The sequence below is a fragment of the Strix aluco genome, chromosome 19, assembly GCF_031877795.1.
Source record: "Strix aluco isolate bStrAlu1 chromosome 19, bStrAlu1.hap1, whole genome shotgun sequence".
Classification (NCBI taxonomy): Eukaryota; Metazoa; Chordata; class Aves; order Strigiformes; family Strigidae; genus Strix; species Strix aluco.
The window spans coordinates 8,153,167-8,173,901 of NC_133949.1; the positions used below are offsets into that span (position 1 = coordinate 8,153,167).

At 43.1% G+C, this 20,735-nt stretch overlaps 2 protein-coding genes across 8 annotated transcripts in view; one reads left to right on the plus strand and one right to left on the minus strand.

The window, feature by feature from the left end:
- The first annotated feature begins 75 nt into the window (after positions 1 to 75).
- On the plus strand, positions 76 to 10,808 carry NUP88 (nucleoporin 88). Its single transcript, XM_074845129.1, has 17 exons — positions 76 to 336; positions 637 to 806; positions 1,278 to 1,403; positions 1,623 to 1,709; positions 2,346 to 2,522; positions 3,606 to 3,789; positions 4,229 to 4,379; positions 5,069 to 5,167; positions 5,319 to 5,409; positions 6,341 to 6,442; positions 7,497 to 7,655; positions 8,001 to 8,126; positions 8,807 to 8,872; positions 9,116 to 9,196; positions 9,545 to 9,671; positions 10,058 to 10,176; positions 10,569 to 10,808. The coding sequence occupies exons 1-17, from the start codon at positions 100 to 102 to the stop codon at positions 10,630 to 10,632; spliced, it is 2,166 nt and encodes a 721-aa protein (XP_074701230.1). The 5' UTR covers positions 76 to 99; the 3' UTR covers positions 10,633 to 10,808.
- A 225-nt stretch (positions 10,809 to 11,033) lies between these two features.
- Positions 11,034 to 20,735, minus strand: part of RABEP1 (rabaptin, RAB GTPase binding effector protein 1) — a 53,053-nt gene continuing 43,351 nt past the window's right edge. For all 7 annotated transcript variants that reach the window (XM_074845124.1, XM_074845123.1, XM_074845121.1 and 4 more), the window contains 6 exons: positions 20,504 to 20,644; positions 19,598 to 19,787; positions 19,247 to 19,302; positions 18,265 to 18,363; positions 17,311 to 17,427; positions 11,034 to 15,199 (listed from right to left, as the gene is read on the minus strand). In XM_074845124.1, coding sequence (XP_074701225.1) covers positions 15,098 to 15,199; positions 17,311 to 17,427; positions 18,265 to 18,363; positions 19,247 to 19,302; positions 19,598 to 19,787; positions 20,504 to 20,644 — 705 coding nt within the window. In that variant the 3' untranslated portion in view covers positions 11,034 to 15,097. The remainder of the gene's footprint in view (positions 15,200 to 17,310; positions 17,428 to 18,264; positions 18,364 to 19,246; positions 19,303 to 19,597; positions 19,788 to 20,503; positions 20,645 to 20,735) is intronic.

Below are 20,735 nucleotides of genomic sequence, written 5' to 3' on the forward strand. Positions count from 1 at the left end.
CCGCGGGGCACGCCGGGAAATGTAGTCCCGGCGCGGAGGGGGCGCGGCTCCGCCGCTTGGCGGCGCGGGCGGTGACGGCGGGGTCGCGCGGCGGCGGCCATGGCGGCCGAGTGGGGCGCGGCGGAGCAGTGGCGGGCGGCCCTGCCGCAGCACGCGGTGCTCAGCCGGCTCCGCGAGCGCGCCCCCGGCTCCGCCGCCCGGCCGCCGCTCATCCGCAACCTCCTCTTCGGCCTCGATGGCGACCTCTTCCTCTGGGATGGCGAGTGCAGCGCCCTCCACACCATCGGCCTCCACCGCCTCGGCGGGCCCGACTCCGCGGGTCTCGGCCGATACCAGGTGGGGCCTCGCGATGAGGGGGAGCTGTGAGGGCCGGCGGGCGGTTGTGAGGGGCCCGTGATGGGAGAGGGGCCAGTCCCTGAGGGCGCCGGGCCGGGCGGGCACCCTCCAGCCCGCCGTCGGTGGGTCTTCCCCCAGTGAAACTCCCGGGCTGTGTGCTTGGCCGTGGCTGGAGGCACCTTATCGCCTCGTTCTGCGCCTTGTGACCGCTGTATAAACCGCCGTCCGAAGCAAAGATGTGTCATGCTTCTGTGAGCGCTTTTGATGGCTTGTACCTAACTGTAATATTTGTGTTTTCAGACCCTTATGTGCATAAACCCACCCCTTTTTGAGGTTTACCAGATGCTGTTAAGCCCCATGCAGCATCACGTGGCGCTCATTGGTACGAAGGGACTCATGGTGCTGGAGCTGCCTAAACGCTGGGGGAAAAATTCAGAGTTTGAAGGTGGGAAATCCACGGTGAACTGTAGGTGGGTGAGACCTCAGGTGGTTAACAACATCCTTGTCCTGCTGTGGTTCCTCATAGCCTCTCCTCCTCTCTTGGTGCCAGACAGATATGGAAGGCCTTGGTTGTATTGGGGTTGTAGGGACAATCACAAATGAAGTTATTTTGGCTCAGGGACTTGCTGGTTGTCAAGTGACCCAAATAAATGATTTTCTAAACTTGCTGTAAATGCTGAGGAGCAAGGTGCTTCTCTGTAGTAGTCTCTAGCCTTTCTGGGGTCTGTTAGCTGTGGTAGCTAAAAGCACGTGTCCAGATGGAAATCACAAAGGGCTTCAAGTTAAAGCTGTCCCTCCAGCTTTAAGAATAATACAGCATGGCTTTGAATAATGACTTTGAAACCCTCTAACTGGGTCTCTAGCTCCTCTTGCCTCCACTTCCCTTTAGAAGTAGTTTCTGTGTTTCTCGTAACAGTGCATATTTCTGCTCTGTATTTCAGCACTATTCCTATCGCGGAAAGGTTCTTCACAAGCTCAACATCTCTGACTTTAAAGCATGCTGCCTGGTATCCCTGTGAGACAGTAGAGCCACATATTGTGCTCTTAACTTCAGATAACACTATAAGGTAAAACCTGTTTGTAGCTGATTATTGTAGGATTTTTTTTTGTCATAGCCAGGCTGATTTTTCACTAGGTATTTGTCTCCTGCCATCCTTACCAGGATTACCAACAAAAAACAGGATGGGAGAAATTTTAGACTGATAACCAACTCATGTTCCTGCATCAGCAGGGACTTATGCAACACTACCAGCTGAATGAACATTGCTGCTGTTTCTTTCCTTTAGGTTTTACAGTCTGAAGGTACCTCAGACACCCATCAAAGTGATTGCTCTTTCAGACACTGAGGAGGAGACTCTTACAATCAGAAAAGGGTTTGTGTGGCTTCTTGTATTTTGAAATGCTTTTGACAGAATAAGCTCTGTATTCTCAGTAGTGTTTTTAATGAATAAGTGATAAATCTACCTGAAAATCTGATGTGATTTTTTTTTTCACGGACTTCTTCAGTGCTAGGAGTTCTTCCTAGTACAGTAACTGCACTTTTTTTTTTTCTTTTTTTCCCATTCTTCTAAAAGAAAGTGGTAACAAAGTGTACAGTCAAGTGTTTGTCAGAGCAGTCATTTGTCTTTAAGGTGGAGTTAAGAAGGGCTTTTTGAGTGGGGGATGCAGAAAATAGATGATCTTTTTATTTCCCTCCTGGCCTTGTTGGAAAGAAAAAACTTGAGGGTCTCTCCTAGTCAAATCACAGACTGATGTACTACACGGGAGATAACCAGTACGCCCTCCTCCTTTATCCTGGGAAACTGGGCTGGCTGGTGGGTGTATTGCAGAAATGAGGTACCATAAGAAGGGTGTTACTTGCATGTTTTTGCTGCTGAAAATGGCGTATGTCAGCGACCTGATGGACAGGTGTTAGCAGTGATTTGTCGGCACACACCGACAGACCTGGTTAAATGCTTGTGTTCTCCCAGTCCCTGCTGACTGCGGGTCTTGTTCTGACTTGTCCCCAGGAGAGCCTATACAGCATCGCTGGGAGAGACTGCGGTGGCGTTCGACTTTGGCCTGCTCGTGCCGGTCCCGGAGAACGTTCTTGGCCAGCGAAGGAGCGAAGAAGTGTTAGCCTATCCACTTTACATTTTGTATGAAAACGGAGAGACATTCCTCACATATATCAGCCTGCTACAGAGGTAGGATCACATTTGTCCTTAGGTTTTGTGGGGTGCTTGTATGTTTGTACAATGTTCGGGTTGGAGAGCCACCTCTCAGTTTGCCGTAATGGAGCCTGGGCTGAATTTTATTGTACTGCAGCTTCTTTTATCTCTTTGTGGCAGTACTAATAGACTGAAATACAAGAATAGCGTGCCATACTTTTTCATCCAGACGTTAAGGGTGCAGTTTCCACTGCTGAGAATCCACTGTCCATTATTTGCCATCAGATATCTGAAATGAAGACGCTGGACTGTTAAAAGATCAGTGGGTCTAAGGCTGTTAAAGTGTATTTCAAGGCTGTCAGTTCACAGCACAGATATCCTTAGCTTTGGATGAGCTCGTGGAGCCCGTCCATCTTAGGAGAAGAAATATTTTAAGATCATAGAGGGTTTGCAGGCATGTTCTTGTAATGAAAAGTCAAGAATATGAATCAAGAATATAAACACAATACAAGGAAAAATTGCTTCAGAAAACTGAGAAGGTGGTGGAAAACTTACAAGTTGGATCTAGTGTAGCTGAATATTAAAACGTGGTATTTAGGTTAGAAACAGCACTGTTTGCCTCTGCATGAGAAATGATGCAGCACTGAGCAGATCTGTCTGTAGGCAATGAAATGGGCTTAGTCCTTCTAAAGTTCTACCTAGAGAAATGCCATGCCACCAAATGCTGCTTATAAAGTGCTTTATTAGGCAAGAAACCATTGAAGTGATAAAGATAGTTAACTTGAGCTTTCTGTGAGTACTTCGTGTTGTATGAAAATGTTTCCTCTTGAATTTCTTGCCACGTAGCTTGATGCTTTCAAAGCATAAAATGTTATTGCTGAGCTCCAGTTTCTTCTCCGAGATCTCCACCAAGTACGTGTAGTTCAGGCTCCTAATCCACACAAGTCTGGGTTGCTGCTATCTTAACAGAAATTAGACAGAACTCCAAACCATTGGGTTGTTTGTTTGTTTTTTTTAAAAATCATCCTTATTTTGTAGTTATTGTGCAGCAAACTCCCTCAGGCAGCCATGGGGAACTATCCTTCCACACCTTGTGTTGTGAACACATCTTTATTCCAGCACTGGAAGTCTTGACAAGCTGCTTGGCCCTCTGCCCATGCACCCTGCTGCAGAAGATAATTATGGCTATGATGCCTGTGCTGTCCTTTGCCTGCCTTGTGTTCCAAACATCCTGGTGATCGCCACCGAGTCGGGAATGCTTTATCACTGCGTGGTACTGGATGGAGAAGAGGATGATGAGCAGGTATCGACCGTGTCTTGTTTTTTTTTTCTATACGCATTTTTGTTTCTTTAGTCGCAGTTCCTGGCTGCAAGGTGGCAGGATGCCTGGAAGTGAATGCCAAGTGCCAAAGCTGCATTCTTTTATAATGAGGTAGCGAGTCTTCCTCCTATTCCAGCCAGTCCCTGTGATTCTCTGATGCTTTTATTTTAAATGTCAGTTCTGTGTATGCTGACAGTAGATCAGTTTTTGATCAAACTTGCTATGAAGTATTTTAAAGAGGATCTTCTTAGAAGAAACCCTGTTTCTGAGATAAATTTTTTTAACTAAAAAAAAAAAGGGACTTGAACTACTTTCCCTGACTATTAATACTGCCTATATAACATAACTCTTTCTTGATCATGTTTATGTTGGCATTACTGTTTAAATGATGTCTCACAGAAGAATTCAATGCTCTTTACAGTCAGACAAGTCATGGGACCCAAGATCTGATCTTACTCCTTCGCTGTATGTGTTTGAATGTGTTGAGCTGGAACTTGCACTGAAACTGGCATCGAGAGATGAAGAAGACCCGTCGGAGACCTATTTCTCCTGCCCAATCAAACTCCATAAAGGTAGGGCTGTCGTTTGGGTTGTTGGCTTTTACTTGCTTTATTTCATGCATTTAGGACCAAGCTATTTACAAATTACTGGTATCAAACAAACAGTGGTATTAGAGTAAGATTTGCCTGATGTCTTCAATAAAGCCATGGAAGGAGCAAGCCTGGGAGGTGCTTTACTCAAGGGCAGGTTACATATGGTCACACAATACTAAATTCTTTCAGCTGTGGATTATAAAGTAGAAATTGTTGAATTTGTGATGAGCTATCTGTAAGCAAGTGCTGTGAGGATGGTGATCCTGAGGGAAGAATGGGGATCTGCTTATTAGACTGTCTGGTGTAGCTGTGGGGTAGCAGGTCAGGTAGGACAAAGTGTTTGGGTCTTTCTGAACAAGAAGCTTGTCAGAATGCTGGTCTGCTGGCTTTAACTGACCTTCCCTTTAAAATCTAGTGGATTGATACAGATGTGGTGTGAGAGGAATAGTTCAAAATAATTCATCAGGTATTTCAAGCATAATTTCATTTTATGCAGAACTAATAATGTGGCTAATGCATCTACCTCAGTGTTTGGAAGGGGACAAGTTGCAACAAGATGTTAGTGCCGACTGGACAATAAGTTGATACACGTGTTCAACAATACAGGTTTGAAGGATGAGTTTTTCTCAGTCCAGTGCCTTCTCCTACATTTGCTGTTTAAATTTCAGATCCGAAATGTCCCTCTAGATACCACTGCACACACGAAGCTGGTGTCCATAGCGTGGGGTTGACATGGATCAATAAACTGCACAAATTCCTGGGTTCAGGTGAGTGGTGAGACTCTCTTGCGTGGAGAGGGAAGAAGGTGCTGGCTGAGCACCTGCATTTTGCTAGAAACAAGTTGGTGGATGGGGGTAATACTGAGACTCCCTTACCCTGCAGAGTGGATCTGATGCATTCTGACAAATCTCTTTGTAGATGAAGAAGACAAGGACAGTTTGCAAGAGTTGGGAGCAGAACAGAAGTGCTTTGTGGAACATATTCTTTGTACAAAACCTTTGCCATCCAGGTAGAAACCAAACCCTTTCTATTGCTTCCAAATCAGTGAGTTGCTATGGAAAATATTTATGATTTGCCCTCTTTTGCTGCATTCTTGCCGTTAAAAATAATAAAGTCAGCTCAAAAGAATTCAAATAATACAAGCAGGCAGTTTGTGCATCAGGATTCTTAATGCACAGTTAGGGAAGGAAGCTTAAATTCCTGTGTTAGTGTCTGAAAACGATCTATCAAACCAGCAGAAATCTTCACTTCCATTTACTTGACCCCAGACAACTCTTAGACTTGATTTGGTGGAGAGTTTTGAATGCTGACATGTCCCTTTTTATCCACGTGTTACGGATCAGACAATGCCTCGAAAGAACATCTGATTTTTTGGGCTTAGTCAGGCTTAAGAGGCACCATTTGCTGGGCAGTGTAATACATCGTTATCTGCTTTATTTTCCCACTTCTATAAAACCTAGCCATATCTATAGACTGCTATATATTAAACACTATGAAAATAGAGAAAAAAATGTTTATCTAATGTAAAGGGCTCCTGAAGCTGGCACAGACGGTGACTCTCCAGTGGGGAGAGGGCATCTGGGTGCAGAGGGTGGCAGGCGGGAGCCCCTGTGTTCTCTCCTGGGCCGCTCTGCGCCTTGCACTAGGAGCAGGTAAGGTTCCCTGGGTCCCCGCTGGCATTTGCTGCTGTTCCCAGTGAAGCTGTGTGAGCACTTGTGCTCCAGCGGGATGAGTCTGTCCCGGTACACCTGAGTGCCAGGCGGAGTGTGGGCTGAGAACAGTCACCCTGCAGGACTCATTCAGGGGGTGCTTCTTAGGGAAGGGTGTCTGGCTCAGGCTGATTGCTACAGCTGGAGCTTTTCCAGAAGAGTGAACTTGCACAACTTCAGCAACAAAGAACTTTTTTTGACCAGGTAATTCCTGTGTTTTCTTCCCTTCAGGCAACCTGCTCCCATTAGAGGATTTTGGATCGTTTCTGACATCCTGGGGTCCACAATGATCTGCATCACAAACACCTACGAGTGTATTACAAGGCCTCTCTTGTACGTGGCTCTTAATTGGTTTGAAATCCATGACTGTTGCATGAAAAGGATCTCAGGATATTTTTGTTATTATTGTTTGGTCCTTTCACCCCAGACTTCTGCACCTCTTAAGACACACAATGAAGTTTGCTTTCTGCACACATTTAAGTCTTATTATAGTAGCTCTTTACTACCAATAAGGTGTTTGTAGGGGAAATAATTAATCTGTATCACTTTTAATGAGTATTAGGACAAGCATCACATCAAAAGGTTCTTAATGGTATTGGGGAGTTTTCTTCACTTTTATAATGATGAATCTTCAAATCAAAGACTTGTTTACAGACAGTACTACAGAGATTCTTAACGGGCTCCAAGGTTATGTTTGCATGAACAGGAAAAAAAAGAAAGTGTCGGTTCTTTAAGTGCTTTAAAGTAGTGGGGTTTTAGTATGCATTTCCAAAGCAATTTTACTTTGTTTGGGGGTGGTAGGAAAGCTAGAGACCAGTGTGGTAGATTTGCATTTGCACAATTAAGTGAACACAGTGAGGGCGGGGGGGCACTATTTTCAGTTTATTGTCAAGGACACAGTTTAATGTATGACAGGTGCCTTCAGCAGAGCTAATATTAATGGCAGGTTCTCTTACAGACCTTTTATTATTATTATTTTTTTTAAACTCTTTCTACAGTGTTCTTAAATAGGTTTTTCTTCCAGCTCTTTTAAACCCCATTATGTGACGTTACGTAGGTGGGCAGTGACCTGGCAGGCTGCTTTGAAAAGCCGGTCAGCCTGCTGTTCAAGCGCTTGCTTGCCTTGTGATGGAACTTTCTTCTCCTTAAGTAAAGAGATGCTGCTAGTTGCAGCTGTGGCCAAACAGAAAGATGTGAGCTCAACCTTGTCTAGAGCTGGATTTACCACATAATTGAAATATTTTGATTTAGAACACTTCTGATTTACTGCTCTAATACATTAATTCCACAGTGGATGAGTTCCTCTCTTTAACTACCATTTAAACTCTGACATAATTTAATTTTTTCTGGTTTAAACTGTGTTCTCCAATTCGATGTTCTTTGGTAGAAGTACGGTCCATCCTGCATCCCCGCCCCTGCTGTGTACCAGAGAAGACAAAGATGGGGCTGTTTCCCCTCTCCGTATCCTGGCTGAGTCTCAGCATTCATTTGAGAAGCACATCAGAAGCATCCTGCAGCGCAGTTCTGCCAATCCCTTGCTTCTGAAGTAAGTAAATCTGTTTTCCCAGGGGACCTGAAGAGGGAAGACTCTCGGGAATACTGTGTGTTCAGCAGATGTAGGGTGGGAGGGGGATCATCTTGCTCCAGTCCCCTGCTCGAAGCAGGGCTGACCTCGGCTGATTAGGTTGCTCATTGCTTGTCCCTTGGGCTTTGAGTGTCTTAAGATACTTTGGGATTTCCTCATAGAAGAAAAATGAGTTATAGCAAAGAGATTTAATTGTAGTCCCTCACTTCCATCGCTGAGCCCCTTACAGTATTTATTGTAAGTTGTTTAGCCTTCCAAAGGGACGTGTTAGAGTAAGACTGCAAAAACTTGTCTCGTGTTCTTAAGGTCTGCTGATAAAGATGCTGCTCCTCCCCCTGAAGAATGCCTTCAGCTTCTTAGCAGAGCCACTCAAGTGTTCAGAGAGGAATACATACTGAAACAAGATCTGGCAAAAGAGGAAATTCAGCAGAGGTAATACAAAACCCTCATAAATCTGTGCTGTACAATGTCTCTGTGAAACAACAGCACCAAGTACCAAGCACTAAACCTTCTCTGCTGCACTAACCCTTGTAAATGAGTAAAATGTACTCGTGTAAGACTAATGGAACACCAGAACTGAAAACTGAGTTAGCAGGGAAAGCAGGGGTGAGCGTAATACTTGATCTCTATAGTGACTCATAGGGGAAAGAAAAAAGAGTAAACACACACATAAAATACTTCTCTTTTACTGGTGTCAGTCTGTCTGTGCCTGTGTGTGTCAGGAAATCCTCTGACCTCAACAATAATCACAGACTGGTTTGGGTTGGAAGGGACCTTAAAGCTCATCCACTCCCACCCCCTGCCACAGGCAGGGACACCTTCCACTAGCCCAGGTTGCTCAGAGCCCTGTCCAACCTGGCCTTGAACCCTTCCTGACAAAGGAAAATGGCATTAAGCATCTGCTTCTTCAAATCATAGTTATTTATATTATAAAGTTAGAACAGAATGGAAGAGTTTGTTCTCACCACTGCCCATTTTTCAGTGTCTTTAGTTCTTCATACTCCCAGGAGCGTGAAATAACTTCTATCACATATTTTCTGTGTGGTGTAAATCCTGATGCAACTGGATTGCTGTTGCGGGTGGTTTGATTTTATGTATGTATTTATTTTAAGAGTGAAGCTGCTGTGGGGACAGAAAAAGAAACAGTTGGAAGATCTTAATTACTGTCGAGAGGAGAGGTGAGTATAATCTGTCTGCTTTTATCAAATGTATCATCAGAAATAGTGCACCTTATGCAAAAAAGTACTTTGTACAGGGTCTTGTGTGAAACAAGGGAGAAGTGAGTGTGTTTCCGGCTATAATTAAGCACGTGGGTTCACTCCCTGCTTGAGCTTGCTTTTTCAGGCTCCTTCTCCTGTTTTCACATAGACTTGCCTTGCATGTAAATCGAAAGTAAGTAAGTATTTCTCACTTGCATAAAGGAAAAGTTTGCGGGAAATGGCTGAGCGCTTGGCTGACAAGTATGAAGAAGCCAAAGAGAAGCAAGAGGATATTATGAACAGGTGAGTGCAGACTATGCTGTTTCATCAGCGATCACCTGCTGTTAACTATTTTGCAACTGTGGTAGAATAGAGTGGGCAGAAAGTGCCACACTGGTTTGTTAGAAGACTGGGCTTCCAAAATTCTCTTTGCTGCGGCTCAGTGGTGACTTTTCAGTATTACTTCAGGTCCAGACTGAGTCAGCTTGCCCTTTAGAAACGCTGTGTGAGACTGGCTGAAAGAGGAGAGTCACACCTTGAGCCCCTGAGCCTCAGGAAGAGTGACGGAAGAACAGGACTGTTGGGGTCTCAGCATAACTGGTCTAATAGGTGAGTTAATTTGGCACCTACAATCTTGCTTTGTACATCCAGGATGAAGAAAGTGCTTCGGAGTTTCCACTCTCGGCTTCCTGTTCTATCAGACAGTGAAAGAGATATGAAGAAGGAATTGCAGACGATAGATGACCAGCTGCAGCACCTGAGCAATGCCATCAGACAGGTGAGAGAACATGTTCCCTGGCTGGTAGGTTATTGGCAACACCTCACACCTAATGGTAGTGCTGGTAGAATAACAGTCCTTCAGGAGAGAATTTTGTACTTTTGTTAAATTAGCAACAACATACTAAAATAACTCCTGATCCTTGTTAGTAATAGAGACAGAACCTCTGCCACAAACCCTAAGAAAAAGTCTACACACCTTCCTCAGTCCTAGCAGTAACATTCTCTACTCTTTGTGGGAGGAAGAGTGCAAAAGCAAGCAGATTTTAACCTGAAGAGAATCAGTTCATTGGGGTATGACACACCAGTTTGTAACTGTAACAAGCTTTCACTTTGGCAGGCACTAGCAGCACTGACTGGGCTTGTCTTTTTCTACACAACTTCCAGGTTAAAATGAAAAAGGAATACCAGCAGAAAAAGATGGAAAAGGGTACCAGCCCCCGAAAACCCAGCATCACCCTCAGTGCCTACCAGAGCAAGTGCATCCAAACCGTCCTGAAAGAAGAGTAAGTTAAAGCTTGGACCCTCCTGTAGAATTCCAGCCCTGGCACTTACATAAGCGAGTCTGTGCAAGTTTCTGGGGTGTAACGTAACCTCTGTGCTGCACGGGGGGCTGGCTGAGGCACAGCTGGGGCTTCCTGAGGTGGTCTGAAGCATAAAATGGGCTGGCTTAGGACAGTAGCACTGGCCCTCTCATGCTCCTGTTAAACTAGGCCTGCTTTAAGTCTGCTTTTTGCCCAAGGATCTCTTGGCAGGCTGCAGCCAGCCTATAATTAACAAAACAACATCCAGGAGTGCTCCCGTTCTCTGATTCTACTTTATGAAGTATCTTCCTTCTTGATTAGTTTCAAGCAAAAATGACTTGCAGCCTTCTGACTTGAATTTATTTTTCTTGAAGGGGAGAACACATCAGGGAAATGGTAAAACAGATCAATGACATCAAAAGCCATGTGAACTTCTGACATGTCCACGCTGAGGGATCTACACCGAAGGGCTGGACAAGCTTTAATTTTCCCTGGTATTTCCCCTTGTATATTTTACTTTTGTATGTTGAACAATAGGCCTTTTACTTATTATTTTGTAAAGACGGACTGTGAAATAAAATACTTTTGTGGTTTTTTGCTTTTTCTCCTGGGAAGGAGACTGTGCAGGTATTTATTATCCCTGTGCAGGGAAGGTATTTTCTATTAAGTATGTTACAGTGTTCTACTTCACAGCCAGCTCAGGAGTGTGGGAATTGCTGCTTCCTTCAGAAAGCTCCCCAGGGTTATTCTGGGAGACTTCTCCTACCCTTGGTCCAGGGCACAGTGACTGCAGGGGAGGCCTGTGGCAGAAGGCAGAGGAGAAAGACCAGAGAAGCGCACACACTTCAGCAGCTTTTTTTAATTTGGAACACTTTCTTCATAAAGGACACACCTTCAATACAGTTAACAAATGGTTACACTTGAATCCTGTAGACAGCAGAATTCTACACCCACAATTGCACAGGACACCAATGGCTTGGTTCACTGGAATGCAGTATTAACTTCCAAACACTCAGTTTGCCTTTATCAAAAGATGGCTCTGGAGTCCGTCTTGACATTAAAAGGCCAATTATTTATCTGCTGGAGACAAACTGTAGTGGACAATATATTATTGTTGTCCCCTCCCCCCACCCCTTAGAAAAGGTGACATGGTCAAGCTCAGTTTTGAAAAGTAGTACTGCACTGCTACAAAAGGGGCACGGTAAGAGGTGCCAACGTAAAGCTGTAAGGAAAGGGCTGTTAGTACCTGTTAGGTAACAAGGTTACCAGACATGCTGCAAGAACACTTTTTTTTTTTGTACAGATTAAGACTATACAAGTATAGGAATGCAATACAAAACTTGATCTCGCCCCTTTTACAGTCTACACGAACAGAATCCAGTTTTCTAGTCCACTCACCCGGTGTAGCGTAGCTGACCCGCCAGGTTACAAGTAGTGCCAGTTACGAGTCTCTTACTAAGCGAGGAGAACCTACCACCCTACTCAAATCAAGCTCCAGAACACCAAGAACTGGAGGGAAGAGCATTTGTTTTCTGATGTTTTATGAGCAATTAACACCACAGTCCATCCAGTGAGTATCTACACTAAGAGCTTTTACTACACTTAATTTACAATCTTGTAAATTTGCTCTGCAAATTTGGCACACACCGTTTTGTTTTTAAAGGCCCCTTTTAAGTTTCTTAAGTTTGAGTTCAGCAGAAGCTTGAGTGACTGCTTCAGAAGCTGCGCTGTCCTTCCCCAGGAGGGGCAGCCCCTGGGGTCAGCAGCACAGCTGGCTGTAGCGAGCACATCTCCCACCACTGCTGGGAACAGTCACATTTCTAATTTAAAAGTCAGAAATTGTTAAAAAGGTCCGTTCTGAAGTTGCATCAGTTGGTGAAAAAGGTCACTCGTGCTCCAACTCTAAAATGGTCACAGCTGGTACTTAAACAGGAGTAAAGGTGTTCGGGTGCACGATGGAATAAGGTGGTAAAAAGGGAAACGACCGCACAGCAATTGCATTCCCTTCCTCTCCAAACCAAACGGGATTTCCCTCACCGCCTCGCACGGTGCCCGGTTTAGGAGCGGGGAAGCCGGCAGGCAGCGACTCTGCTGAGTTCTCCCCTCAGTCCCTTCACCTCCAGCCTCCTCTAACCAGCCAAGGCGCCGCTGCTGCCCGCTCAGAAAACCCCAGCGGCGTGCAGCCCAACTCTGCTCCGCAGCTCGTGGTGGTTCCTGCGGCTGTGAAGATCACAGACTGATCACCCACTCACCTGTGAGACACCCCGCAGCCACCCTCTGCGACCCGACACCACCACACCCATGGGAAGCCACGCCAACCGTCTGTAAAAATACACTAAGGAAAAGCCACACCAGCCCTGTACAGTTAGAAACAACTTAAAATGGTCAGCCACGGCCGGGGTTGTTCAGAGCAGGCAGGAAGGCCGGGCTGCTGAGAACAGCACTGACACACGGCCCAGACGGATGCTGAAAGGCCATTAATAGCCACTTGCCTCACACTAGCCCAGAAACTCAACCAAAAAAGTCTTTTTCTGCGTAAGTCTTCAGGTGCATTTCCTCAAGTGTTCAGCTTGCTGAAGAGATGGACAGGATTTGGTGTAGTTCTGCCACACAACAGGCTTCCTCAAACACTGCCGCACAGGTTAAGTACCAGTAACCAGTTACGAGTTAGTTTTTGGGAAGGAAGGGAACGTAGGAAAAAGCGCTTCATTCTGCAGCTCCTGTCGAAGGCCTGTGCTTTTTAATTCCAAGTTTATTCAACAGAACAGGACCCTAACCGTTGGAAAACTGCAGGTGAAACATCTGGTATTGGATTTAGGCATCAGGAGGCAGCTGCTGTCACCTCCCAGTTCAGCAAATAGTGAGAAAGGTTAAAAACCCCCAAATCTGGTGAGAGCCAATTAATAAAGAACCTAAGCCACATTTCAATTTCACTTTTAAGTGAAATTAAGTGTCATCTTAAGAAGATGACAACTCTGCCCTCTATTAGTCTAGTCATGACTCCGGTAGGAAAAATGGCTTTTGAGTGTCATGATTATGAAAGGAATTAATTGCAAGGGTGAATAAAATGCTTTAATTCTTGCAATGAGTGATGAGGAATTGAGCTCGTATGCTTCTTTTTGGCTGTTTTTAAGGCATTCCTCTTCAAAACCACTGATTCTAACTTTATGTTAGTAGCAGGATATACACTGCTAAAAATAGGGTTTAAGCACTTAAAATATAGTCATGTGCATTACAGTTTGGAGCATTTTCTGTCACTTCTGGTTTTCTTCAACACCTTCAGATCTATGGCCAAGTATGTAAAGGAAATCAATAAGCAATGGAGGAAAGTCCAAGTTATAAATTTTGGACAGTAGTGATCTGCTCCTTCAGCCTCCTTTTTTTTTTTTTTTTAATTGAGTTGTAAGTAGGGGCCAGTTCAAGAACTCAATTTGCACCACCAGTATTAAAAACGCCCACAACTGCACATGAAACCATTGCTATCCAACTGTGTGCATGAAATTCCAACAAAAGGAGAAAAAGGGAGGAGGAATGGTCATGTTACTGCCATACATTTATAGAACAAGAAACCCAAACCCAGCACCTGATTGATCACAAGAATTTCTTGCCTCTGCTGTCACATTACAGTGTAATTTAAGTGTCTGGTTCTACGTGGGAGCCAGCTCTGAGCGATACCATGGTACCATACTGAGTAAGAGATGCACTGTACCTTTCAAACTTGAACCAGCAGAACACTGCAGCTCCTTCGCACTTGTGCTCTGGGACTGAGAGTGCAATCACTGCTTTGCATACTAATATGCTGACCCAGAAGAGAGGGGTCGAGCTGACAGCTTCACTCAGCACCTTCCCCTCACGCTTTCCAGCGAAAGCTAGCAACTCTACATCTGGTGTCACCCACCGGGCAAAGCAAGCAGACCTGTGTAAACCCCATGCCAATGCTCAGACAGTGCAGAGGATTTTTAATATTTGTTTGTTTTCATGGTTTTTTTCTTGTTTTGGTTTGTTTTTTTTCTTTTTGTTTTTAAACAGAAGGGATTACAGGTACTGCTCAGCTTTACAGATGAGAAAGAACCAGCTGTAGTTCCATATTCTAAATAACATTTGTGAAAAGAGATTACAAAACAGTGCATTTCTTGTGCTTTTCTTTAAGTATCAGAATTCAACGGAGAAATTTCGAGGAGCTAAATTCTCAGTACATTTTTCATTTTTTTGGATTAGCATTTATCTGTTCAGGAGACACACAGCTCACTCATGTCCACCACATTTCAGCAGCATTCAGATTCTTCAACACAAAGTCAATGGTTTAAAAAAAAAAAAACCCAAACCAAAACAGTACTGAGTTATGAAATAAGATCAATATCCAGTGTCCTGCTAATAAAGTCATATTTTAATATAAAATATTCATACAGCATACTCTACACCTCATTCTCTCTGCTAGCTGAATACTGTTACTGACTATTCAAACAGAAAAACTTCAACCACTTTGCTCTTCAATGTTTTGGAGGGACAATATGGTTTCCAGCAGCTACTTTGATCACAGTAGTGGGGGGAAAGGAAAGAGGGAAAGACAGGGGTAAATGTTCCAAAACTCTCTATTAGGTTACGAAGTCGGCTGAAAGAGGGGAAGTTTTTCAGAATGTAAGGACTGATCCCACTCAGTGGAACACGAAACACCACACTCATTAGTGTTTCCATTAGAAAGTTCTCCTTCCTACACTGCAAGTCACCCTTGTGCTCTCTTCCTGCCCAGTACGAAACCTTTTTCCCCTCTAGAAACAAAACTTAGTCATTGCTCCCCTCTGTTGTCTTCTGCTCGTTCGGTTAGAGTTAAATAATAATTAATGTTGCTATAAAGATGAGTTAAAAACCCCAAATGCAGCCTTGGAGCCCGCTCATCAGGGTGTCATGTTTCGGGAAGCTGATTAATGTCCGTCAGTTTTGTGTCATTCAGGATTGCACGGATTCTCTCCAGGGAATCTGCCTGCCGGATCCGCTCCAGCTGCACCTACAGAAAACCAACAGACACCACTGAGCTAGTAACTCGTGTCGATGCAGGACCAGACCCACAACCAGAACTGAGCCACAGGCCACGTTAGCAGCCCCTAGTACCTGTGCAAGCAGGAGAGAGGTCAAATTACCATTGGCTGAAAAATGCAAGGCATGAAGGAGCACAAGCTTAATTTAGAGCCAAGAATGGGAGGAAGGAAGACATAAGGCAGTTGTGTTTTTACAATAAAAAGCCACTTTCTGTGGGGGCTCAAGCAAGCCTTCATCTTCACTCTACGTTTTACCTAATAACCAGTCACCGACACCACAGTGGCCAACCCAGAGATGTACAAAGCAACGTAAACTTTCACAGAGGGAATGTAAAGGAAGTGCAGACCTGCCTAACACGTGCCTTCAAGCCTCCCAAGATCAAAGCTAAAATGCTCTTGGAGGAAACATCCCATTTCCAAGCTCACTCCTGTTATTTGCTTTTCCAATAATCCATCTTAAGCTATTTCTTATATGCTGAAAAAGCACCCAGCAGAACTGTGTTGAAATTAATGCAAAGAGATCACAATTACTTTTAATTTTTTTTTTTTTCCACATTTTTTATACTAGGATCCGGGCTTTCAGTTGTAAATTCCCAACTAGTGGTTAACTGATTTTTAGCCCTTCTGCATTGTTGATTTGGCCAGTGGACACCTCACACTAGTGATAGTCCGCTGACAAGGTCAGGGAAGGAAATAACCCTGTCTGGCTGTCAAGAAACCAAAACCCTCATTTGATGGTAATCTCTCACGTTACACAGCAGATCTTGTACTATGTAGGTGGAGATGGCACAAACTATTGTTTAAACTGAAAGCACCAACTGCTGAGAAACTAATGTGTAATAACTGCTATGGGGCAGAAAGAAGACACAAAATACAGAGCTACAACACTCTTACCGAGCTCATTACTGAAGGACTCCTAAACTACCTGCAAGTTTTGGAAGAATGCACCACACATCTTCAAAGTGGTGTGTATGTTTTTGCTCTAAGAACTGCATAAACCAGTTAAAAAAAAAAAGAAAAAAGAGGACAATGACAGGCAAGAAGCAACTTCACTAGCAGGACAATTCAATAGTTTCCTTTGTCCTACCTACTCCTCCAGAAACAGCCAGAACAAAAGAGGACAGTTCCCTATTGTCCATCCAGCTAAACTCTGTCTAGTAAACAATCTCCTATGTTCCTGTTTTAGTCTTCCAAGTAAACCTGAACACTTGACTCAAAAAAATTCATGTTTTTAATTCCACTGAATTTCATTGAGCAGACTGGCCAAGAGCTCAAAGGAGACAGTGCTGAAATTCAGTACCTCCTTTGTGAGCAAGATTCCTAGTAAGCTGGAATGTGAGGGGGAATGCAAATTCTAAAAAACACAGACACTGAAGGTGAGACCAATCTAGCCTGGCTTCCTGAGGAGACAGTTAGTCACTCTGCCAACATAAAAACTGCAGGTCCCTTCGTGCTCTCCACAGTTAACAGAAAGAGAGATGAGTCTGACAAACTGGAATTACCCTCAGTGAACACCCCTGCCAAAACTTCAGCCACCTCTCAGTATCTCATTGCCAACCACAGGTTCCAGATTTTGGAGGAAATACAAGGATAGCAACAGTGACAACAGCAAGGATAAGACTTTTAGATAGTATAAATAGAAAGCAGCAAACATAACATGAAGAACCATTTCATATATTCGTATCAAACAGTACAAGTTCCTTACTTTGTCCTCAAATGTTTGCACTCTAATGATGTGTTATGAAAAGTAACATACTGGAAAAACAACAGGAGACGGACAATGAAATACTAGGGTCTATAGGCATCGTCACTTATGGCTCTCTACAGTTTTTTAGCACAATAATTGTATATCTTTGCTGCTGAGAATCAGTTGGAATCAAGTAATCAGAAGAAAATCCCCAGTAGGCTTTAATATTAACCTCATACTAGGAACACTTGATCCGTTTATTATACTAAAGTTAAAAATAGTTTATAAAAACCAACATAAGAAAATTTACAACTGCTACTTCTTATTTTACACAGTTCTGAAGAAGTGAAGAAGCAAAAGTAGCACCTTACAAACTGATTGCACTTCCCTTACCTGAAGCGTCTGAGAAAGCTTTACAAAATCTCTCTGCACTTGCTCACTGACATCTAATTCAGTCTGCAACCGTTGAGCTTTATTCTTCTCTTCAAATACAAGCTGTTCAAGGTTTGCCTAAAGAGAAAAAGATTCTTTACGCTAAGTTTAAACTGAATAAAAAAGGAGAAGCTTGTATAAACTGATTAAAGCATGATATTAGAGCAAAGAAACATGGTTATTCTCAGAGTCCAGGCAAGAAATTAAACCACTCACTCTTTCTAACCTCAATTTTTCTAACCACAAAATCAAGGGCTAATACCCATCAGACAAACTTCCTCATTAGACTGGTTAAAGCATGAAAAAGCCACGTCTTCTAACAGCACTATGTCCAAGGATCTCAAAATAAAAAAGGCAGATTTCTGAGTTTTAATGAAACATGACCATAGGCGAAGGGTAGTAATCTGCTGGTGAAAATATAACTATCTTGCTGTCTCGAGTCTTAGTCAAAAAAGTCTTTGGGGAAGGGGAAAAAAAAAAAACCCAACAACAACAACAAAAGCCACCACAGAGAGAGAGAAAAAAAAAATAAAAATCAGACCACAATTAATTCATCTGACTGCCAAAGCAGGGCTCCTTCCTACAGCAACAACAAAACAACATTTATTCAAAAGGATCAAAGCATTCAAACCAAGGTTTGTTTAGGCAGGAAGCTTTCTATATGCAGAAATGTTACTGAAGCCTAACTTTGGAAGACAATCCAAAAGAGATATTCAAGTTAGCAGCAATTCAGATCCACCACTTTATAAATCCAAGTGCAAAGTGATTGGGATGAGGATTTAAACCACATCCAGTGGACACCATTTCACATTCAAAAGCTTCCTTTTTCATACTTATGTAGTGACACATTCTCTGACCACAGTTTGATCATCATCAAAGATGCACATATACTTCATACCCAGACATCATAGCTACCTTTGCTGCGGTCTCCTTCTTAAGCTGTTCTTCTAGAGTGTTTTTTGCTTCCTGCAGACTCTCCAGCTGCTGCAGGTTTTCCTGCGAAGAACTTTCCAACTATATTACAATAATAAAAAAAAAGTATTAACTAAGCCTCCTAACATTTCAGTTTCTCACGGTCCCTGCATAGAGGAAGTGTAGCCTAAGTGGCTTTCCTGAGACTCGGGAATACAGCTAAATAAGCTCTTCTAGGGACCTAAATAACATCTCTTTCTCTCAATTTCTTTCTTTTTGGAGCTGGAGAGAAATGGCCAAACTTGACATTTAGGTTATTATTAGGTAGCCTAATATTAGTTAGGAATTAGTCAACCCAATATTTAAATTACAGATTAATAAACAGACAAAACACCTTTTAAGGAACAGAACTATGAATGTGTCCCAGTCCTACACTGGCATCAATCCAGCTGTTCTGTACTTCAAAGTTCCAGGCATGACCTTATGTGTTTCCTTTGAAATGGTGACAGAAGCCACTCAGGTGCATCCACACTCTTAGTTGATACCAAGAGCTGCAATAGACTGAGAGTGTCCAGTACAGTGTCAGTACCTTCAGTAAGAAAATTTGTGTAAATGCATAGATTGGTGTTCCTTCTTACAGAAAGGAAAGGTTATCTATGCAAATAAGCCGGCCCTCCAGCATCCCACAAGCACGTTGAGGTGAAGGAACAATAATGTTACATGTTTCAGAACTCTCTCCTTAGTTCAGCTCTCTCCATCCCAATACCGGGCATACTAAACATCATACAAAAGTACATCTAAAGTGTTACTGACACATCAAAGGCAGGTGGGAAAAAAACCTCATTTTCTCTAATATGAAGAGGTTGATGCCAAAGACACCAACACAGTGGCACCGATAGAACTAGCAGAAAAAAGGAATCCTATTTTCTTTGTTCAAAAAAACCAAAACAAAACCCAAAGATCCCACAGCAGAAGGGCTTCTTACCTGTTCCTTTTCCACTTTTATTCTTTCCAGTTCAGCTTTTAAACTGGAAATGGAGGCTGAAAAACAAGAATATTAAAGTTTAAATGTAAGAAAAACACAGGAAAATGGACATACCCTGTTTACTTCTGTTAATATTTAAAGGAGAATTAAGTGTGTGCTACATTAATGGTACCTCAAAGGTAAACAAATAATTGTACTTCTGTTTTCAGCTGCACAGCTTTGGTGTATCTACTGTCAAAAATGGGACAGTATTTAAAATTCAGATAAGTCTACCTATCACAAAATCAAGTCTTCATTTGTCTTACTAGATTTCTAATATTCCTATTTTGAGACTATTTTACCCCTGCTCACCTATTTCCTCTTTGCAATTCTCTATTTCCAGCTGTAGAGTTTCTTCTATATTTTCTTTCAAATATTGTTCGGCTTGAATCTGTTCTTTTAAGAATAAAATCTCCGCCTTAAGTTTCTCCTCAAGGTGATCTGCTGCTGTCCGCACACCAATTATGTCTTCACGATATTTTACAATCAGCTCACGAAGCTCCTGAATCAATGATTAGCAAAGATCTGTATTACAATTTGCAGCTACACACAGTACTATATTTATCGGCATACAAGCCAAAGACAAAGCTATGCTACCCTGAGGTTTGTCCCACCATACCAGATCTTGCATCCAGCAAGGTATTAAAATTGCAAACAGTTTGCTTGGCCAGGGTAAATGGAGAACATGTAAAGATTCATGGCTCCACAGGCTTATGACCCTCTCCCCCTGCCCTTCACCCCCCACAATCTTTTAAGCTCGACGTGCTTGAGCATAAGGCAGTGGCCATGAAAAGAATGACAAGGCTTATCATTATTCAAGGCTCAGGATTATTACTGGTCTTAACACCTGGACAGAAAATTAAAGTGACTGACTTAGCTCAATTTATTGAATCAGTATCTACACTGGAGCCATGGTGACTGAACATTTGTGTGCCCAGTTGCAAAATACAGCTTAAACTAGCTGAACTGGCATAAACCCACACTCTGCTAACAACAGAGCAGTTGTCAGGCCATAGTTAACTCATTTCATTATCTAGCCATGATAGATAATGGACGCTTATGGGATCAGACTGCTGCTTTTGTACATCACAGATTTCAGGGTTAAAATCCAGATTATTGTTCATTACGCTATTTAAGTCAGCTTTTTGATAAAGAAGATTCTTCCAGCGAGATCTAGTCACATGCATTATTTGTGTTAATGATTTAAAAAAGTTTTACCTCTGCTGCTTCTGGTAGTATGAAATCTTCGGCTTGCTGTAAAGACACATGCAAGCTATGTTTTCCTTGAAGACTTTCATTATCTTTTTGCAGTCTCACCAGCTCTTCTGAAACCTGCTCCCTTGACTGTGTCAGGACAGCCTCCAATGCAAAGAAAAGCATAAATTCTCACTTAGGGTCATGCTCAGATCTCTTCATGCCCCGTTTATTATCATTGCTTTCAGAAGTCTGG